Raw genomic sequence first — 18,550 nt, 5'->3', positions numbered from 1 at the left:
TACATCTTAATATATACTTGTAATGTCTTCACATCCTGTTCCGTCCAGATGTGTCCGGATCTCAGAATTCCAAGCGGCGGAAGTTCACCGACGGCCATATTGGGACACCCAAGTGATGAGTGCCTCAATATGGAAACTGCTGGTGGTACCAGCCTCTATGCGCAGTACCACCAGCGGAACACTGTCACACCACACACACACTGTATACACCATATGCACCACACACACTGTATACGCCGTACGCAGCCTCTTGCACGGCACCACCAGCGGAACACGCCACCGCCGGGATCAACCGAATGATTCATTGACCACCGCCATCTTTGTACAGGAGGACACAAAGATGGCGGCGGTCTGATTTACTGCACGAATTCCGCGGGAGAAAGAAAAGTTACAATTTTCTTTATGAAAACAATGAAGAAAAAAAAACCAAAAAATTATTTTTAAAAGTTGAATGCCTGCGGGATATTTATCAAAACTAGTGAAAAGCTAGCATTCATCTTTTTCCTAATTCTCCCTATTGTGTCAATAAACTTTGCAAACTTACTCCAACTGGATCCTTCTGTCCACTGTTCGGTTTTTTGAGAAGGGCCCTCCGTGGAGGTTTGGTTCGTCTGCAGATGAGAAAAGGAAAAAAAAAAAGTTAAATAATAGCTATAAGTAGATAAACCATTTAACCCCTTAATGACCACCAATACATCTCACAAAACTGAACTATAAGAGAATAGTAACTCTTGATATGCGGAGAAGCAGCAGCTTTCTCTATAGCGGACACTCTGCTGCATCAGCCATGGTTGGTGTTGGCTCCAACCATGGCCACTTAACCTCTGATGCTGACAAAAGTGACAACAGCATGTAAATGGTTGAAAACAGAAAAATCAGAACAAGGTACATTACAACAACCAAACAGTTTAAGCCCTTGGCCTCTATTCATAGGAGTAGGGATATACCCATATGGACACTCCAAAATAGAATTAGATACAAGCAAACAGGTCACAAAGTGCCAGTGCTTCAAATAGCCTAAGTACATAAGTGCAGAGCCAGGAAGGTAATAAAGTATTCCCCACCAGTGTGGGATCCCAAAAAATGCTATAAAGGATGCACTACATACTAGTTACCTCACAAATAAGGGAAAGCTTTTACCCATAGTCTACTTTATTACCTTCCTGGCTCTGCACTTAGGCTATTTGAAGCATTGGCACTTTGTGAAACTGTTTTAAAGGCTATGTGCACACGCTGCGGATTAGGCTTAGGAATTTCTGGTGCGGATTCTGCCTCTCCTGGCAGAAAACGCACCTGCGGATTGTTGCGTTTTTTGTGCGGTTCCGCAGCGTTTGTGCTGCGGTTTTCTTGTTGATTTGCTGCGTTTTTTTTACCCCTGCGGTTTTCTATAATTGGAATGGGTACAAAAACGCTGCAGATTCACAAAAAAAGAAGTGACATGCTACTTCTTTTAAACCGTAGCGTTTCCGCAGCGGATTTCCCGCAAAGTGTGCACAGCATTTTTTTTTTCTCATTGATTTACATTGTAATGTAAATCAATTGAGGATCTGCAGCGTTTCTGCACCTCAAAAAACACTGCGGATCCGCAGAGAATCCACAACATGTGCACTTACCCTAAGGCTATGTGCACACGTTCCAGATTATTTGCAGTTTTCTAGCGTTTTTGCGCTATAAAAACGCTATAAAACCGCAAATAATCTGCATACATTAAGCATCCTATCATTTTTAATGAAATCCGCAATTTCTGTGCACATGATGTGCGTTTTTCCGCATGAAAAAACGCATTGCGGAAAAATAATGAACCTGCTCATTAATTTTGCGGTTTTTTCACGGTTTTCCCACTGTCTAATGCATTGGGAAATGTCCGGGGGAAAAACCGCGCAAAAAAAACGCGTCAAAACCGCGCAAAAAAAAACGCATGCGGAAATCTCACAGAAATGTCCGGATTTTCACAGGAATTTTCTGCATGAATTCCTGAACGTGTGCACATAGCCTAATACACAGAATTGTGTTTGCTCTACTCACCTCTATATGTAACACGGATTGAGTGACCCACATGTCATTTGTTCCATCTCCCCCATGTAAATTGCCTTGTCTGGATACGAGATATATTATATACACACAAATTCATTTTAGTGATGAGCGAATATACTCGTTACTCAAGATTTCTCGAGGCATAAGTACATGTGGGGGTTCCCTAGCAACCAGGCAACCCCCACATGTACTTATGCTGGCTAACAGATGTAAATCATTCAGCTGCGGCAAGAAAAACTAAATCTCCGAGCACTAATACTCGGAGGACACCTGAGCGTGCTCGAGAAATGAGTATATTCACTCATTACTAATATATATCTTTCTAACTTAATAAAGACTTTACATGTGTTTTGCACAAAAACGATTGGACTGTTACTCTGTTTGCTTGTATCTAAAGCAGGGCTCCCCAACCTGTAGCTCAGGAGCCACATGTGGCTCGCGGCCCCATGAATTCTGGCTCGCGACTGTCTGCCAGCATGATGCATTAGGTCTAGCAAACAGGTATAAAGAGCACATCTCAAAATTGTGAATTTTTGTGAGTAGCCCTGCACAGAATTGCATATCTGGATGCACATTTACTGGTCTTTGGGGTTTAGAGATGTTTTAGGTATGGTACACTGGAGGTTTGTGCTACCTGTTAGAGGAGGTGCTCAAAGCTGGATGTGACTGTGTTGGGAGAATATGGGGGTATTGTGGGAACCCCTGGATCTCAGTGTACCGCTCTGGAGTGATTTCTGTGGAAAAGCTTTGGTTATCATTATACCTGTAATGGGGGCTTTGGTTGCCACTATGAAGAGGGTGGGAGCTGGATGTGGCTCACGACCCGCTCTCAGTGCTGAATGTGGCTCGCGACCCTCTCTCTAAGCTTAATGTGGCTCACAAGGTCAGAAAGGTTGGGGACCACTGATCTAAAGCATGTAAGTGGTTAACAGTGTGGGTGCCCTTTCTTTAACCCCATCGGCACCCTGAGATCACATTTGCGAGGTCCTCATGTTTGCCCTTGGATTTCCAAGGAAACAACAGCCTTAGGCTATGTGCACACGTTCAGGTCTTTTTCACAGAAAAAACGCTATAAAAACTCATTAAAAACGCATACATTATGCATCCCATCATTAAGAATGCATTCTGCATGTTTTGTGCACATAATTCGTTTTTTTCCCGCGAAAAACACGCATCGCGGAACAAAAAAAGCAGCATGTTCATTAATTTTGCGGATTTTCTGCTTTTTCCCGCTATTCTATGTATTTGGGAGAAAAACGCACAAAAAACGCATCAAAAACGCGTGAAAAAAACGCATGCGGATTTCTGGCAGAAATGCCCGGCCTTTGTCAGGAAAATTTCTGCAAGAAATTCTGACGTGTGCACATACCCTTAGGCTGTGTGCATACGGTGCATTTTCGCAGTATTCTTTCCACTCAGAATTGGGCTAAAACCGCTATGGAATCCTTATTCCAGCTAATTCATTGAAAATCCTGAAGTGTTGTGCACATAATCAGTAATTTCCCTTTGAGTATTTGCAGTGCGTTTTATTCTGCAGCATGTCAATTCTTTGTGTGGATTTTTATCGGTTTTCACCCATTGACTTCAACTGAGTCAGTCAAATGCGCAGCAAAAACGCAGGTATAAAAACGTTTCCGGATTTGCTGAGTTCTTGCTTGCGTTTTTACAGACTTCCGATGGCGTTTCCCACACTCATCTGTGGGACAGTGCAAGAAACACTGGCAGTTGTGATCAGCGGTAACCTTAACCGCCGGTAAGAACATTAACGCCGTCAGAGCGCTGCAGGGTCATGCTGTCAGTTGTCAGCATAACCCACAGCTCTGACTGTGACCGTATGTGCACACGTCAGGATTTCTGGCAGAAATTTTCCTGACAAAAACCTGACATTTCTGCCAGAAATCCGCATGCGTTTTTTCTCGCGGTTTTGATGCGTTTTTTTTTATGCGGTTTTTCTTGCGTTTTTTTCCAAATGCATAGAATAGCGGGAAAAACACAGAAAATCCGCAAAATTAATGAACATGCTGCTTTTTTTTTTACCGCAACGCGTTTTTTTCGTGGGAAAAAACGCATCACGTGCACAAAAATTGCAGAATGCATTCTAAATGATAGAATGCATAATGTATGCGTTTTTAATGAGTTTTCATCACAAAAAAACACGAAAAAACCTGAACGTGTGTACATACCCTCATACTCCCATCAGCCGATGCCTGTTGTCACTGATAAACAGTGATAGTAGGCATCATCAACGGGATAAGTAGTCTCGTCAGTGTGAGCCTGTGCTCGAATTTAATAATAAAAAACCACACATGTAAAATAATTAAGAAAGTTCTCATGCAGTGGTGGTGTTGTAAGAGAGATCACCTAAGCTCATCAGCTGATGAACTCATGTGGCCTCGGCCGCCTCTCACGGCAGCTGAGCTATACACTGCGGGAGCAATGACACTCCTGTCAGTGTTTAGCCGGCGGCTGGTTAGAGCAGTCACATCTCCCTATGTGACTGTTCTATACGTGAGGTCGCCATGGGACACTCTGAATTATGGAGAACAGGAGAGTTTATGGTTGTTTACTATTACATGGATACTGGGGATTAGGCGTTCAGTGAGGATGGTAAATTTAGATTTACCATATATACGCAAGTATAAGCTGACCCGAGTATAAGCTGACCCCCACCCTAATTTTGCCACAAAAAACTGGGAAAACTTAACCCCTTCCCGACCCATGACGCCACGTAGGCGTCATGAAAGTCGGTGCCATTCCGACCCATGACGCCTATGTGGCATCATGGAAAGATCGCGTCCCTGCAGATCGGGTGAAAGGGTTAACTCCCATTTCACCCGATCTGCAGGGACAGGGGGAGTGGTAGTTTAGCCCAGGGGGGGTGGCTTCACCCCCTCGTGGCTACGATCGCTCTGATTGGCTGTTGAAAGTGAAACTGCCAATCAGAGCGATTTGTAATATTTCACTTATTATAACTGGTGAAATATTACAATCCAGCCATGGCCGATGCTGAAATATCATCGGCCATGGCTGGAAATACTAATGTGCCCCCACCCCACCCCACCGATCTGGCCGTTACACTGCTCCGGCTTCCCTCAGTACAGGGCTCCGCTCCCCCCGTGCTCTTGCCCGCTCCCCCCGTGCTCCAATCACCCCCCCTGCACTCCGATCCGCAGGTAAAACGCAGTGCCTTTTACCCGCGGATTTTTCAAAAATGGTGCGGAAATATCTCACACGAATCCGCAACGTGGGCACATAGCCTTAGGGTTAGGGTTGGAATTAGGGTTGTGGCTACAGTTGGGATTAGGGTTAGGGGTGTGGGGGGGTTAGTGTTGGAGTTAGAATTGAGGGGTTACCACTGTTTAGGCACATCAGGGGTCTCCAAACGCAACATGGCGCCACCATTGATTCCAGCCAATCTCGTATTCAAAAAGTTAAATGGTGCTCCCTCACTTCCGAGCCCTGACGTGTGCCCAAACAGTGGTTTACCCCCACATATGGGGTACCAGCATACTCAGGACAAACTGCGCAACAATTACTGGGGTCCAATTTCTCCTGTTACCCTTGTGAATCTAAAAAAATGCTTGCTAAAACATAATTTTTGAGGAAAGAAAAATGATTTTTTATTTTCACGGCTCTGCGTTGTAAACGTCTGTGAAGCACTTGGGGGTTCAAAGTGCTCACCACATATCTAGATAAGTTCCTTGGGGGGTCTAGTTTCTAAAATGGGGTCACTTGTGGGGGTTTCTACTGTTTAGGCACATCAGGGGCTCTGCAAACGCAACGTGACACCCGCAGACCATTCCATCAAAGTCTGCATTTCAAAAGTCACTACTTCCCTTCTGAGCCCCGACGTGTGCCAAAACAGTGGTTTACCCCCACTCATGGGGTATCAGCGTACTCAGGAGAAACTGGACAACAACTTTTGGGGTCCAATTTCTCCTGTAACCCTTGGGAAAATAAAAAATTCTGGGCTAAATAATTATTTTTGAGGAAAGAAAACGTATTTATTATTTTCACGGCTCTGCATTATAAACTTCTATGAAGCACTTGGGGGTTCAAAGTCCTCACCACACATCTAGATAAGTTCCTTTCGGGGTCTAGTTTCCAAAATGGGGTCACTTGTGGGGGGTTTCTACTGTTTAGGCACATCAGGGGCTCTGCAAACGCAACGTGACGCCCGCAGAGCATTCCATCAAAGTCTGCATTTCAAAACGTCACTACTTCACTTCCGAGCCTCGGCATGTGCCCAAACAGTGGTTTACCTCCACACATGGGGTATCAGCGTACTCAGGAGAAACTGGACAACAACTTTTGGGGTCCAATTTCTTCTGTAACCCTTGGGAAAATAAAAAATTGCAGGCTAAAAGATAATTTTTGAGAAAATAATTTTTTTTTTTTTTTTTTCATGGCTCTGCGTTATAAACTTCTGTGAAGCACCTGGGGGTTTAAAGTGCTCAATATGTATCTAGATAAGCTCCTTGGGGGGTCTAGTTTCCATAATGGGGTCACTTGTGGGGTTGCTCCAATGTTTAGGCACACAGGGGCTCTCCAAACGCGACCTGGTGTCCGCTAACAATTGGAGCTAATTTTCCATTCAAAAAGTCAAATGGCGCGCCTTCCCTTCCGAGCCCTGCCGAGTGCCCAAACAGTGGTTTACCCCCACATATGAGGTATCGACGTACTCGGGAGAAATTGCCCAACAAATTTTATGATCCATTTTATCCTACTGCCCATGTGAAAATGAAAAAATTGAGGCGAAAAGAATTTTTTTGTGAAAAAAAAGTACTTTTTCATTTTTACAGATCAATTTGTGAAGCACCTGAGGGTTTAAAGTGCTCACTAGGCATCTAAATAAGTTCCTTGGGGGGGTCTAGTTTCCAAAATGGGGTCACTTGTGGGGGAGCGCCAATGTTTAGGCACACAGGAGCTATCCAAACGCGACATGGTGTCCGCTAACGATGGAAATAATTTTTCATTCAAAAAGTCAAATGGCGCTCCTTCCCTTCCGAGCCTTACCATGTGCCCAAACAGTGGTTTACCCCCACATGTGAGGTATTGGTGTACTCAGGAGAAATTGCCCAACACATTTTAGGATCCATTTTATCCTGTTGCCCATGTGAAAATGAAAAAATTGAGGCAAAAAGAATTTTTTTGTGAAAAAAAAGTACTTTTTCATTTTTACGGATCAATTTGTGAAGCACCTGGGGGTTCAAAGTGCTCACTATGCATCTAGATAAGTTCCTTGGGGCGTCTAGTTTCCAAAATGGGGTCACTTGTGGGGGAGCTCCAATTTTTAGGCACACGGGGGCTCTCCAAACGTGACATGGTGTCCGCTAAAGAGTGGAGCCAATTTTTGATTCAAAAAGTCAAATGGCGCTCCTTCCCTTCCAAGCCCTGCCGTGCGCCCAAACAGTGGTTTACCCCCACATATGAGGTATCAGCGTACTCAGGACAAATTGGACAACAACTTTCGTGGTTCAGTTTCTCCTTTTACCATTGGGAAAATAAAAAAATTGTTGCTAAAAGATAATTTTTGTGACTAAAAAGTTAAATGTTCATTTTTTCCTTCCATGTTGCTTCTGCTGCTGTGAAGCACCTGAAGGGTTAATAAACTTCTTGAATGTGGTTTTGTGCACCTTGAGGGGTGCAGTTTTTAGAATGGTGTCACTTTTGGGTATTTTCAGCCATATAGACCCCTCAAACTGACTTCAAATGTGAGGTGGTCCCTAAAAAAATGGTTTTGTAAATTTCGTTGTAAAAATGAGAAATCGCTGGTCAAATTTTAACCCTTATAACTTCCTAACAAAAAAAAATTTTGTTTCCAAAATTGTGCTGATGTAAAGTAAACATGTGGGAAATGTTATTTATTAACTATTTTGTGTCACATATTTCTCTGGTTTAACAGAATAAAAATTCAAAATGTGAAAATTGCGAAATTTTCGCCAAATTTCCGTTTTTATCACAAATAAACGCAGAATTTATTGACCTAAATTTACAACTAACATGAAGCCCAATATGTCACGAAAAAACAATCTCAGAACCGCTAGGATCCGTTGAAGCGTTCCTGAGTTATTACCTCATAAAGGGACACTGGTCGGAATTGCAAAAAACGGCAAGGTCTTTAAGGTCAAAATAGGCTGGGTCATGAAGGGGTTAAAGGGAACCTGTCACCCCGTTTTTTCAGATTGAGATAAAAATACTGCAAACTCGGTTTTGGGAAAATGGCCGCCGCGATCTCCATCTGCGCACGCGCGGCATCCCGCGGCCATTTTCCTGAAGCCCCGTGCAGCAGAGCACTCCATCTGCGTACGCGCGGCCTCAGGATGATGGCCGCCCCCACCGATGCCAAGGGTAATAGCGCAGATCACGTGCTTTTTCTTCACCTGCGCGCAGTGGATTCGGGCACTTGGACATGCGCACACCACTACGCCACCAACGGAAAGCTGGGGAAGAAACAGCGATGTCACCACGCCCACCTGACCTGACCAGCCTGATTGACAGGCGAAAACGGCGACTTTGGTAATGTATTTCGCAGCATAGGTGGGGAATCAGGGTACACTACATACACTATTGTAACGCACAGCGCAGGCCCTATTTAACAGTATTTTTATCTCAATCTGAAAAAAACGGGGTGACAGGTTCCCTTTAATGACTCAAGTATAAGCCAAGGGTGGGAAATACAGCAGCTACTGGTAAATTTCAAAAATAAAAATAAATACCAATAAAAGTAAAATTAATTGAGACATCAGTAGGTTAAGTGTTTTTCAATATCCATATTGAATCAGGAGCCCCATATAATGCTCCATACAGTTCATGATGGGCCCCATATAATGCTCCATATTAAATTACGCCCCATATAATGCTCCATATACAAATATGTCCCATATAATACTCCATGCAGTTCATTATGGCCCCATAGACGCTCCATATAACAATGTGCCACATATAATGCTGCAATTAAAAAAAAAAAAAAAAAAATGACACTCACCTCTCGTCGCTGCTCCTCAGTGGACTGTTCAGGCAGAGGGCGGCACGCACACTAATACATCATCGCACCCTCTGACCTGAACAGACACTGCAGAGGACGCGGAAGACGGAGAGGCGCCGACGCTGGAACGGGGAAAGGTGAATATTTAATACTCACCTGCTCCCGACACGGTCCCTGGCAGCTTCTCCCGGACACATGGTCTCCGGCGCCCGCAGCTTTTTCCTCTGTTCAACGGTCATGTGGTACCGCTCACTACATTAATGAATATGCAGCTCCACCCCTATGGGAGTGGGGTCCATATTCATTACTTTAATGAGCGGTACCACGTGACCGCTGAACAGGGGAAGAAGCTGCCGGCGACGGAGACCATGGGACACGCAGGGACCGCGCCAGGAGCAGGTGAGTATGTGACAGTCGTCGCTCCCCCTCACCCGCCGACCCCCCGCCTTCCATGACTCTAGTATAAGCCGAGAGGGGCACTTTCAGCCCATTTTTTTGGGGAATGTAAGTATGTAGTGTTTTTTTTTTTTTTACATTTACACTGGTAACCAGGGTAAACATCGGGTTACTAAGCGCGGCCCTGCGCTTAGTAACCCGATGTTTACCCTGGTTACCAGGGGACTTCGCATAGTTGGTCGCTGGAGAGCTGTCTGTGTGACAGCTCTCCAGCGACCACACAGCGACGGTGCCGCGATCGGGATCGTTGTCTAGATCGCTGCAGCGTCGCTAAATGTGACGGTACCTTTACTCTTTACTTACTTGAACAAAGAAGATCCAGGAAAACATACTCAGAAGGGAGGTAAGAACATTTCTAAAACAATCCACAGCGAGGAGATTGGAACAAAACAAAATCCTTTAAACTGCATGCTCGCAAACGCCAGAAGCCTGACAAACAAGATGGAAGAACTAGAAGCAGAAATATCTACAGGTAACTTTGACATAGTGGGAATAACCGAGACATGGTTAGATGAAAGCTATGACTGGGCAGTTAACTTACAGGGTTACAGTCTGTTTAGAAAGGATCGTAAAAATCGGAGAGGAGGAGGGGTTTGTCTCTATGTAAAGTCTTGTCTAAAGTCCACTTTAAGGGAGGATATTAGCGAAGGAAATGAGGATGTCGAGTCCATATGGGTCGAAATTCATGGAGGGAAAAATGGTAACAAAATTCTCATTGGGGTCTGTTACAAACCCCCAAATATAACAGAAACCATGGAAAGTCTACTTCTAAAGCAGATAGATGAAGCTGCAACCCATAATGAGGTCCTGGTTATGGGGGACTTTAACTACCCGGATATTAACTGGGAAACAGATACCTGTGAAACCCATAAAGGCAACAGGTTTCTGCTAATAACCAAGAAAAATTATCTTTCACAATTGGTGCAGAATCCAACCAGAGGAGCAGCACTTTTAGACCTAATACTATCTAATAGACCTGACAGAATAACAAATCTGCAGGTGGTCGGGCATCTAGGAAATAGCGACCACAATATTGTGCAGTTTCACCTGTCTTTCACTAGGGGGACTTGTCAGGGAGTCACAAAAACACTGAACTTTAGGAAGGCAAAGTTTGACCAGCTTAGAGATGCCCTTAATCTGGTAGACTGGGACAATATCCTCAGAAATAAGAATACAGATAATAAATGGGAAATGTTTAAGAACATCCTAAATAGGCAGTGTAAGCGGTTTATACCTTGTGGGAATAAAAGGACTAGAAATAGGAAAAACCCAATGTGGCTAAACAAAGTAGTAAGACAGGCAATTAACAGTAAAAAGAAAGCATTTGCACTACTAAAGCAGGATGGCACCATTGAAGCTCTAAAAAACTATAGGGAGAAAAATACTTTATCTAAAAAACTAATTAAAGCTGCCAAAAAGGAAACAGAGAAGCACATTGCTAAGGAGAGTAAAACTAATCCCAAACTGTTCTTCAACTATATCAATAGTAAAAGAATAAAAACTGAAAATGTAGGCCCCTTAAAAAATAGTGAGGAAAGAATGGTTGTAGATGACGAGGAAAAAGCTAACATATTAAACACCTTCTTCTCCACGGTATTCACGGTGGAAAATGAAATGCTAGGTGAAATCCCAAGAAACAATGAAAACCCTATATTAAGGGTCACCAATCTAACCCAAGAAGAGGTGCGAAACCGGCTAAATAAGATTAAAATAGATAAATCTCCGGGTCCGGATGGCATACACCCACGAGTACTAAGAGAACTAAGTAATGTAATAGATAAACCATTATTTCTTATTTTTAGGGACTCTATAGCGACAGGGTCTGTTCCGCAGGATTGGCGCATAGCAAATGTGGTGCCAATATTCAAAAAGGGCTCTAAAAGTGAACCTGGAAATTATAGGCCAGTAAGTCTAACCTCTATTGTTGGTAAAATATTTGAAGGGTTTCTGAGGGATGTTATTCTGGATTATCTCAATGAGAATAACTGTTTAACTCCATATCAGCATGGGTTTATGAGAAATCGCTCCTGTCAAACCAATCTAATCAGTTTTTATGAAGAGGTAAGCTATAGGCTGGACCACGGTGAGTCATTGGACGTGGTATATCTCGATTTTTCCAAAGCGTTTGATACCGTGCCGCACAAGAGGTTGGTACACAAAATGAGAATGCTTGGTCTGGGGGAAAATGTGTGTAAATGGGTTAGTAACTGGCTTAGTGATAGAAAGCAGAGGGTGGTTATAAATGGTATAGTCTCTAACTGGGTCGCTGTGACCAGTGGGGTACCGCAGGGGTCGGTATTGGGACCTGTTCTCTTCAACATATTCATTAATGATCTGGTAGAAGGTTTACACAGTAAAATATCGATATTTGCAGATGATACAAAACTATGTAAAGCAGTTAATACAAGAGAAGATAGTATTCTGCTACAGATGGATCTGGATAAGTTGGAAACTTGGGCTGAAAGGTGGCAGATGAGGTTTAACAATGATAAATGTAAGGTTATACACATGGGAAGAAGGAATCAATGTCACCATTACACACTGAATGGGAAACCACTGGGTAAATCTGACAGGGAGAAGGACTTGGGGATCCTAGTTAATGATAAACTTACCTGGAGCAGCCAGTGCCAGGCAGCAGCTGCCAAGGCAAACAGGATCATGGGGTGCATTAAAAGAGGTCTGGATACACATGATGAGAGCATTATACTGCCTCTGTACAAATCCCTAGTTAGACCGCACATGGAGTACTGTGTCCAGTTTTGGGCACCGGTGCTCAGGAAGGATATAATGGAACTAGAGAGAGTACAAAGGAGGGCAACAAAATTAATAAAGGGGATGGGAGAACTACAATACCCAGATAGATTAGCGAAATTAGGATTATTTAGTCTAGAAAAAAGACGACTGAGGGGCGATCTAATAACCATGTATAAGTATATAAGGGGACAATACAAATATCTCGCTGAGGATCTGTTTATACCAAGGAAGGTGACGGGCACAAGGGGGCATTCTTTGCGTCTGGAGGAGAGAAGGTTTTTCCACCAACATAGAAGAGGATTCTTTACTGTTAGGGCAGTGAGAATCTGGAATTGCTTGCCTGAGGAGGTGGTGATGGCGAACTCAGTCGAGGGGTTCAAGAGAGGCCTGGATGTCTTCCTGGAGCAGAACAATATTGTATCATACAATCATGTTCTGTAGAAGGACGTAGATCTTGGGATTTATTATGATGGAATATAGGCTGAACTGGATGGACAAATGTCTTTTTTCGGCCTTACTAACTATGTTACTGATTTAATAATGAGGGTGCCAGGGTGACTCCTCTTCATTACTAAACCTAGGGCTTGGCATTAGTGACAGCTGCTGATACCAAACCCTAATCCCATTAGCCTGATGCCACTGCATCAGAATGTGAAAGAAGGGGTTGAACCAAGAAATTACATAAAACACTTATTTTTTTTTTTTTTTCAAAATATCTTTACTTAGCTCAACAAAAGCATTCACTGCTGTATAAAAACCATGCTGGCAAGAGATGCAAAAACCTTGCAGAAATTATATCTCAATGAGTTAAAGGGCCACCGTCACCCCCTCCAGCCGTTATAAACTAAAAGAGCCACCTTGTGCAGCAGTAATGCTGCATTCTAACAAGGTGGCTCTTTTAGTTTTTGGTTCATGTATTCCGAAAATAAAGCGTTTTGAAAGTTATCCAAAATACCTATCTTTGTCCATGGAGGCGGGTCCTCACTCCCCGTGCCGTCACTCACATCTTCAGGGGCTTTCGGCGCCACCCCCTCCGCGCTGTTTTCGCTTCAAAACCGGCACCTGCGCTGTCTACTACTGTGTTGTGCAGGCGCAGTAAGCTCTGGCCGTCTGACGTCCCAGCCAGGCTTGCAGTCTGCGCGTGTGCGGCCGCCCTGCCTATGAATCCCTGCTCCGCACTGTGCATAATGCATAACAGTGCGGGGCAGGGATTCCCAAGGTGGGTGGCCGCAATGCCCGCACAGGCGCAGTCTGCAAGCCTGGCTGGGACGTCAGACGGCCAGAGCTTACTGCGCTTGCACAACACAGTAGTAGACAGCGCAGGCGCCGGTTTTGAAGCGAAAACAGCGCGGAGGGGGTGGCGTCGAAAGCCCCTGAAGATGTGAGTGACGGCAGAGTATCGGTTCAAGCTGGGGAGTGAGGACCCGCCTCCATGGACAAAGATAGGTATTTTGGATAACTTTCAAAACGCTTTAATTTCGGAATACATGAACCAAAAACTAAAAGAGCCACCTTGTTAGAATGCAGCATTACTGCTGCACAAGGTGGCTCTTTTAGTTTATAACGGCTGGAGGGGGTGACAGTGGCCCTTTAAAGAGTTTTTCCGATAGGTAGCAAGTTGTTACTATCCAATGGATTAGTGAAAAGTATCTGACCTGTCTGGTTCTCATCACCAAGATCAGGGGTCCCCGTATGGGAATAGAATGGGATGGGATACAGGCATGTGCACTGTCAGTCCCAGAAATTTTAGGAGAGGCAAAGATAGCAGAGCACTGTACTTTGCCACTGAATGTTATGGCACCATGCAAAATCCAAAGGAAGCAACTTCTGTCCCATTCAGTGGGTAACAAATGGGTTTCCCATAGCCACAACTTGCCCATTGCTCTTTTCTACACTGTCACTCTAGAGTAGATATGTAAAATTTCTGTTCATTTGTGCCAGCATGATCACGGGCAGAACCTGCCATTGATGCTGTGTCCTGTTCTTGTTGAGATTTTACATGATCTCACAGTTTTATGCTAGGAACACTGGACTCAGATTACTGTAACCGCATATTGTCGTCCATCTCCAGTTTTCGGTTTTAACAGGGAAAAGCTACATTGGAAAAGGCATCAGATTACCAGAGCCTTGTTAGAGGGGGATTATTTTTCCTACACACCCATAGCCTGCACATTCCTAAGCGCTGAGCGTTATCAAAGAAAATACCTAAGCGGCTTCATAAGCAAGAGGCCAATGTGTACTCCACCTTGTCCTGGCCTCCGACAACCCTGCATGGCTCCCACCCCGAGCCACATACAACATACGCATTGTTTGCTTTACACTGGGAAGAAAAAATACCGAGCTTCATGGGATACTATGAGAACAAGTCGACTTTTAAACCCGAGTCATCTAGCGTCTAAGAAACTATTAGCCAACAGAAGCAGTCTGTTCTAGAAGATAACCAGCAAATACACCATCCTACTTTTAAGACTTTTTAAAACTTCTGACCTTTAAGTTCAAAACCATGCAGGAAAAAAAAAAAAAGAATACTCTTACCCACTATAGTGACATTGAACCCTTTATGATGGGCATACACATAGATGAACGTCAGCTGAACCTGATGGTGGTCACCAGCCACCCCACTAACACCTGGCAGAGCATTTTGGGGGAAAGAAGAATGTAAAGATTGACATTTAGAAACAGATCCTTTTGTTCTCTTGGTGAATAAGCTGCAGGTGGAGGAGTCTGGTAGCAGCTTACACTCCTTTCACCATTCAGAGAACACATGCTCATCCAAACGCTTGCATAAGACCTGGGGAATCCTTGGCCAACACTGCTGGAATAGTGCAGAGACATGAGGCAGAGGAGAGTATTTTTATTTATTTTTTTTACAGTGGAGGATATAGTATTTAAAGAAGGGAATGCCCTAGTAACATACAACACTTTAAATGGTAAAATTGCAATGTGGTTTTAGAAACAAGCAACTTTGTCATTTCCTCATTGTGAAACATCCTCAAAATTCCCAAGAATGGAGGGATTATTCATTTACCGGTAATTGTTTACTGTTGATTGCCCAGGTTACTGACCACAGCTGCAGTTTATCAGAGGCGGCTGATCATGAACAGTGCTCACAAGCGCACCTTCATGGAGCTTGTGCAGAAGCTGACCGAATCACTGCAGTGCACCGTTAGCTCCTGAACAGCTTGAGGGCATGTTCACATGCTGCGGATTGGCCGCTGCAGATTCGCAGCAGTTTTCCATGAAGTTTACAGTACCATGTAAACCTATGGAAAACAAAATCCGCAGTGCCCATGCTGCGGAAAAAAACGCGCTGAAACGCTGCGTTGTTTATTCCGCAACATGTCAATTCTTTGTGCGGATTCCTCAGTGGTTAACACCTGCTCTATAATAGGAGTCCGCACAAAAACCGAGGAAAAAAATGCGGTAAATCCGCGGTGTGGATTTCCTGCGGATTTACCAAAATCAGTGTGGAAAAATCGGCACACCTTTCCGCAACGTGTGCACATACCCTCAGAGCCCCTGCCCTCCTACAATGCTGCAAAAGCAGCCTTATATATCTGCATCAGAGCGCACAGATTGCATCTCTGAGCCAATGATTCCACTAGTTCAAAATGGTAATCAAACAGGAGAACACTGTACCCAAGCAAGCAGGAGGCAGGGAGGTTGTGCGCTCCTAAAACAGAAGATCAACCCTCCAAAGAAATTCACGTAAGATAAAATATAAGAGTGGTACAGGTATCGGGAGTGTGGGATACTGCTGATCGTGGTCTGGCTCTAGAAGGATGGCTCTAAAAGGATGATAGCAGAAATATGCCAGAAATGAGCCAGAAGTGATCAGAAGGTACGACTAACCACTTTTAATAAATGTTCTAAATTTCTTTTACTTTCTGCCACACTTACTCTCGTCATGCTGACATACGCGCTAACAGTTTTGGCTCCATTACTCCTCACTCTCCTTTGCTATCCCCAAACCCCAGCACCCTCTAACCAAGAAATAATCTCTCCTTCCCTCCTGCCTCCCCACCTGACCTCCTCCACTGACTTGCTCCTCAACCTCAGATCTCTCCTAATAAAGCACCTGCTCTGTCTCTCTCTGCAGGCAACATATCTCCCAATCCTGGACCCCCACAACACATACCCCCCATTATTACCCCCTTCTATCGCTCCCAACCTAACAAACACCCGAAATCTTGCCCACCTAAAATCCGTGCCCTCAACGCCCACCACCCTACTCCCTCTCTCTGGATCACTCTGGAAAGCCCGCTCCATCTGCAATAAACTCCACGTGATTACCTCTCGTAATCTTTCCTTCCTGGGCCTCACCGAAACATGGCCGACACCCTCTGACACAGCCTACCCTGCTGCACTATGTTACGACTGCCTCCACTTCACGCACACTACTCGTCCTGCCAACAGACATGGTGGAGTGGGCCTTCTTTCTTCCAACTGTACCTTTAAAGGGAACCTGTCACCCCCAAAATGGAAGTGGAGCTAAGCCCACCGGCATCAGGGACTTATCTAAAGCATTCTGTAATGCTGTAGATAAGCCCCCGATGTAACCTGAAAGATGAGAAAAAGAGGTTAGATTATACTCACCTGGGCGGGCGGTCTGATCCGATGGGCGTCGCGGTCCAGGGCCTCCCATCTTCTTTCAATCGCGTCCTCTTCTTGTCTTCACGCCGCAGCAACGGCATACTTTGTCTGCCCTCAACAGGGCAGACAAAGTACATCTGCACCGGAGCCGCAGCATGAAGACAAGAAGAGAATGTCGTCGTAAGAAGATGGGAGGCCCGGACCGCGACACCCATCGGACCGGACCAGCAGCGGGAACGCCCCTGGGTGAGTATAGTCTAACCTCTTTTTCTCATCTTTCAGGATACATTGGAGGCTTATCTACAGCATTCCAGAATGCTGTAGATAAGCCCCTGATGCTGATGGGCTTAGCTCAACTTCCATTTTGGGGGTGACAGATTCCCTTTAACCCAATTCCACCTCTACCCTCCCCTCTTTTGAAATCCACTCTGCCCGCATCTACTCTCCCTCCAGCCTCCAAATGGCAGTCATATACCGAACTCCGGGCCCAACCACTGCCTTTATTGCCCAATTCTCCACCTGGCTCCTTCACTTTCTGTCTGCTGACATTCCCACCATCATCATGGATGACTTCAACATCCCCATTGACACCCACAAGTCAGCAGCCTCCAAACTCCTGTCCATTACTTCATCTTTTGGACGTCTAAGTGGTCCTCCTCAGCCACCCACAAAGACGGACACACAGACCTGGTCTTCAACCATTTCTGCTCCCTATCTAACTTCACCACCTCCCCACTCCCTCTATCTGAACACCATCTACTCACTTTATCATCACTGTCCTCCACATCTAGACCGTTGCACACTGACTATTCAGCCACTGTCCTCCATAGCTTCACTCCATGACAGACACTGCCACTAGTTTCTACAATGCCACTCTGGCATCAGCCATCAACTGTCGCCCCAGTCATGCATAGCAGAGTGCGACGAATCAACACAACCATGGCATAACATCACTAAAATCTTCGGTAAGTAACCAGAATTGCAGAACGGCGTTAGAAGAAAACACATTCGCAAGATGATTTCCCTGCACTCAAACAAGCAACACTCGCATTCAAATCAGCTCTCACCTCTGCTAAACAGGCCTACTTCACATCCCTCCTATCTTCTTTATCCCACAACCCCAAACAGTTGTTCAACCCTTTTAACTCCCTCCTCCGCCCACCACTGCCACCTCCGACTTCCTTAATCTCTGCTGAGGACTTTGCCACACACTTCAAAAATATGATAGACCAAACAAGGCAAGTCTTTGTTGTCCAACCACCACAACCCCTTTGTATGCCAGACCAATGCCCTAGCCTCATAACTTCCCTCTCCAAAATGACTAAAGGACAGCTTGCTCATCTTCTCTCCAAATCACACCTCACCACTTGTGCGCTTGACCCCATCCCACCACACTAATCCCATCCCTAACCCATCTCTTCAATCACTAACTTCTGGTACCTTCCCCTCTGCTTTCAAACATGCCACAATCACACCTATCCTCAAAAAGCCTTCCCTTGACCCTACCGCCCCATATCTTTGCTCCCATTTGCTTCCAAACTACTTGAGCAGCACGTCCACGGTGAACTTTCCATCTAAAGGTACCGTCACACTCAGCGACGCTGCAGCGATATAGACAACGAGCCGATTGCTGCAGCGTCGCTGTTTAGGTCGCTGTAGAGATGTCAAACACAGCAACACCAGAACGATGCAGGAGCGATCCAGTGACGTAACGGCGACTCACTT

The 18,550-nt window shown here is 44.9% G+C and overlaps 1 protein-coding gene across 7 annotated transcripts in view; it reads right to left on the bottom strand.

Annotated features, from left to right (window-relative positions):
• KIF23 (kinesin family member 23) overlaps positions 1-18,550 on the bottom strand; it is a 60,100-nt gene that overhangs the window by 20,254 nt on the left and 21,296 nt on the right. For all 7 annotated transcript variants that reach the window (XM_069766441.1, XM_069766437.1, XM_069766440.1 and 4 more), the window contains exon 2: positions 545-611. In XM_069766441.1, the coding sequence (XP_069622542.1) occupies positions 545-611 (67 nt within the window). The remainder of the gene's footprint in view (positions 1-544; positions 612-18,550) is intronic.

Source organism: Ranitomeya imitator, chromosome 4 (genome assembly GCF_032444005.1).
Source record: "Ranitomeya imitator isolate aRanImi1 chromosome 4, aRanImi1.pri, whole genome shotgun sequence".
Lineage (NCBI taxonomy): Eukaryota > Metazoa > Chordata > Amphibia > Anura > Dendrobatidae > Ranitomeya > Ranitomeya imitator.
The sequence above is the reverse complement of the archived record's forward strand: the minus strand, read 5'-3'. Positions and strand labels throughout refer to the sequence as shown.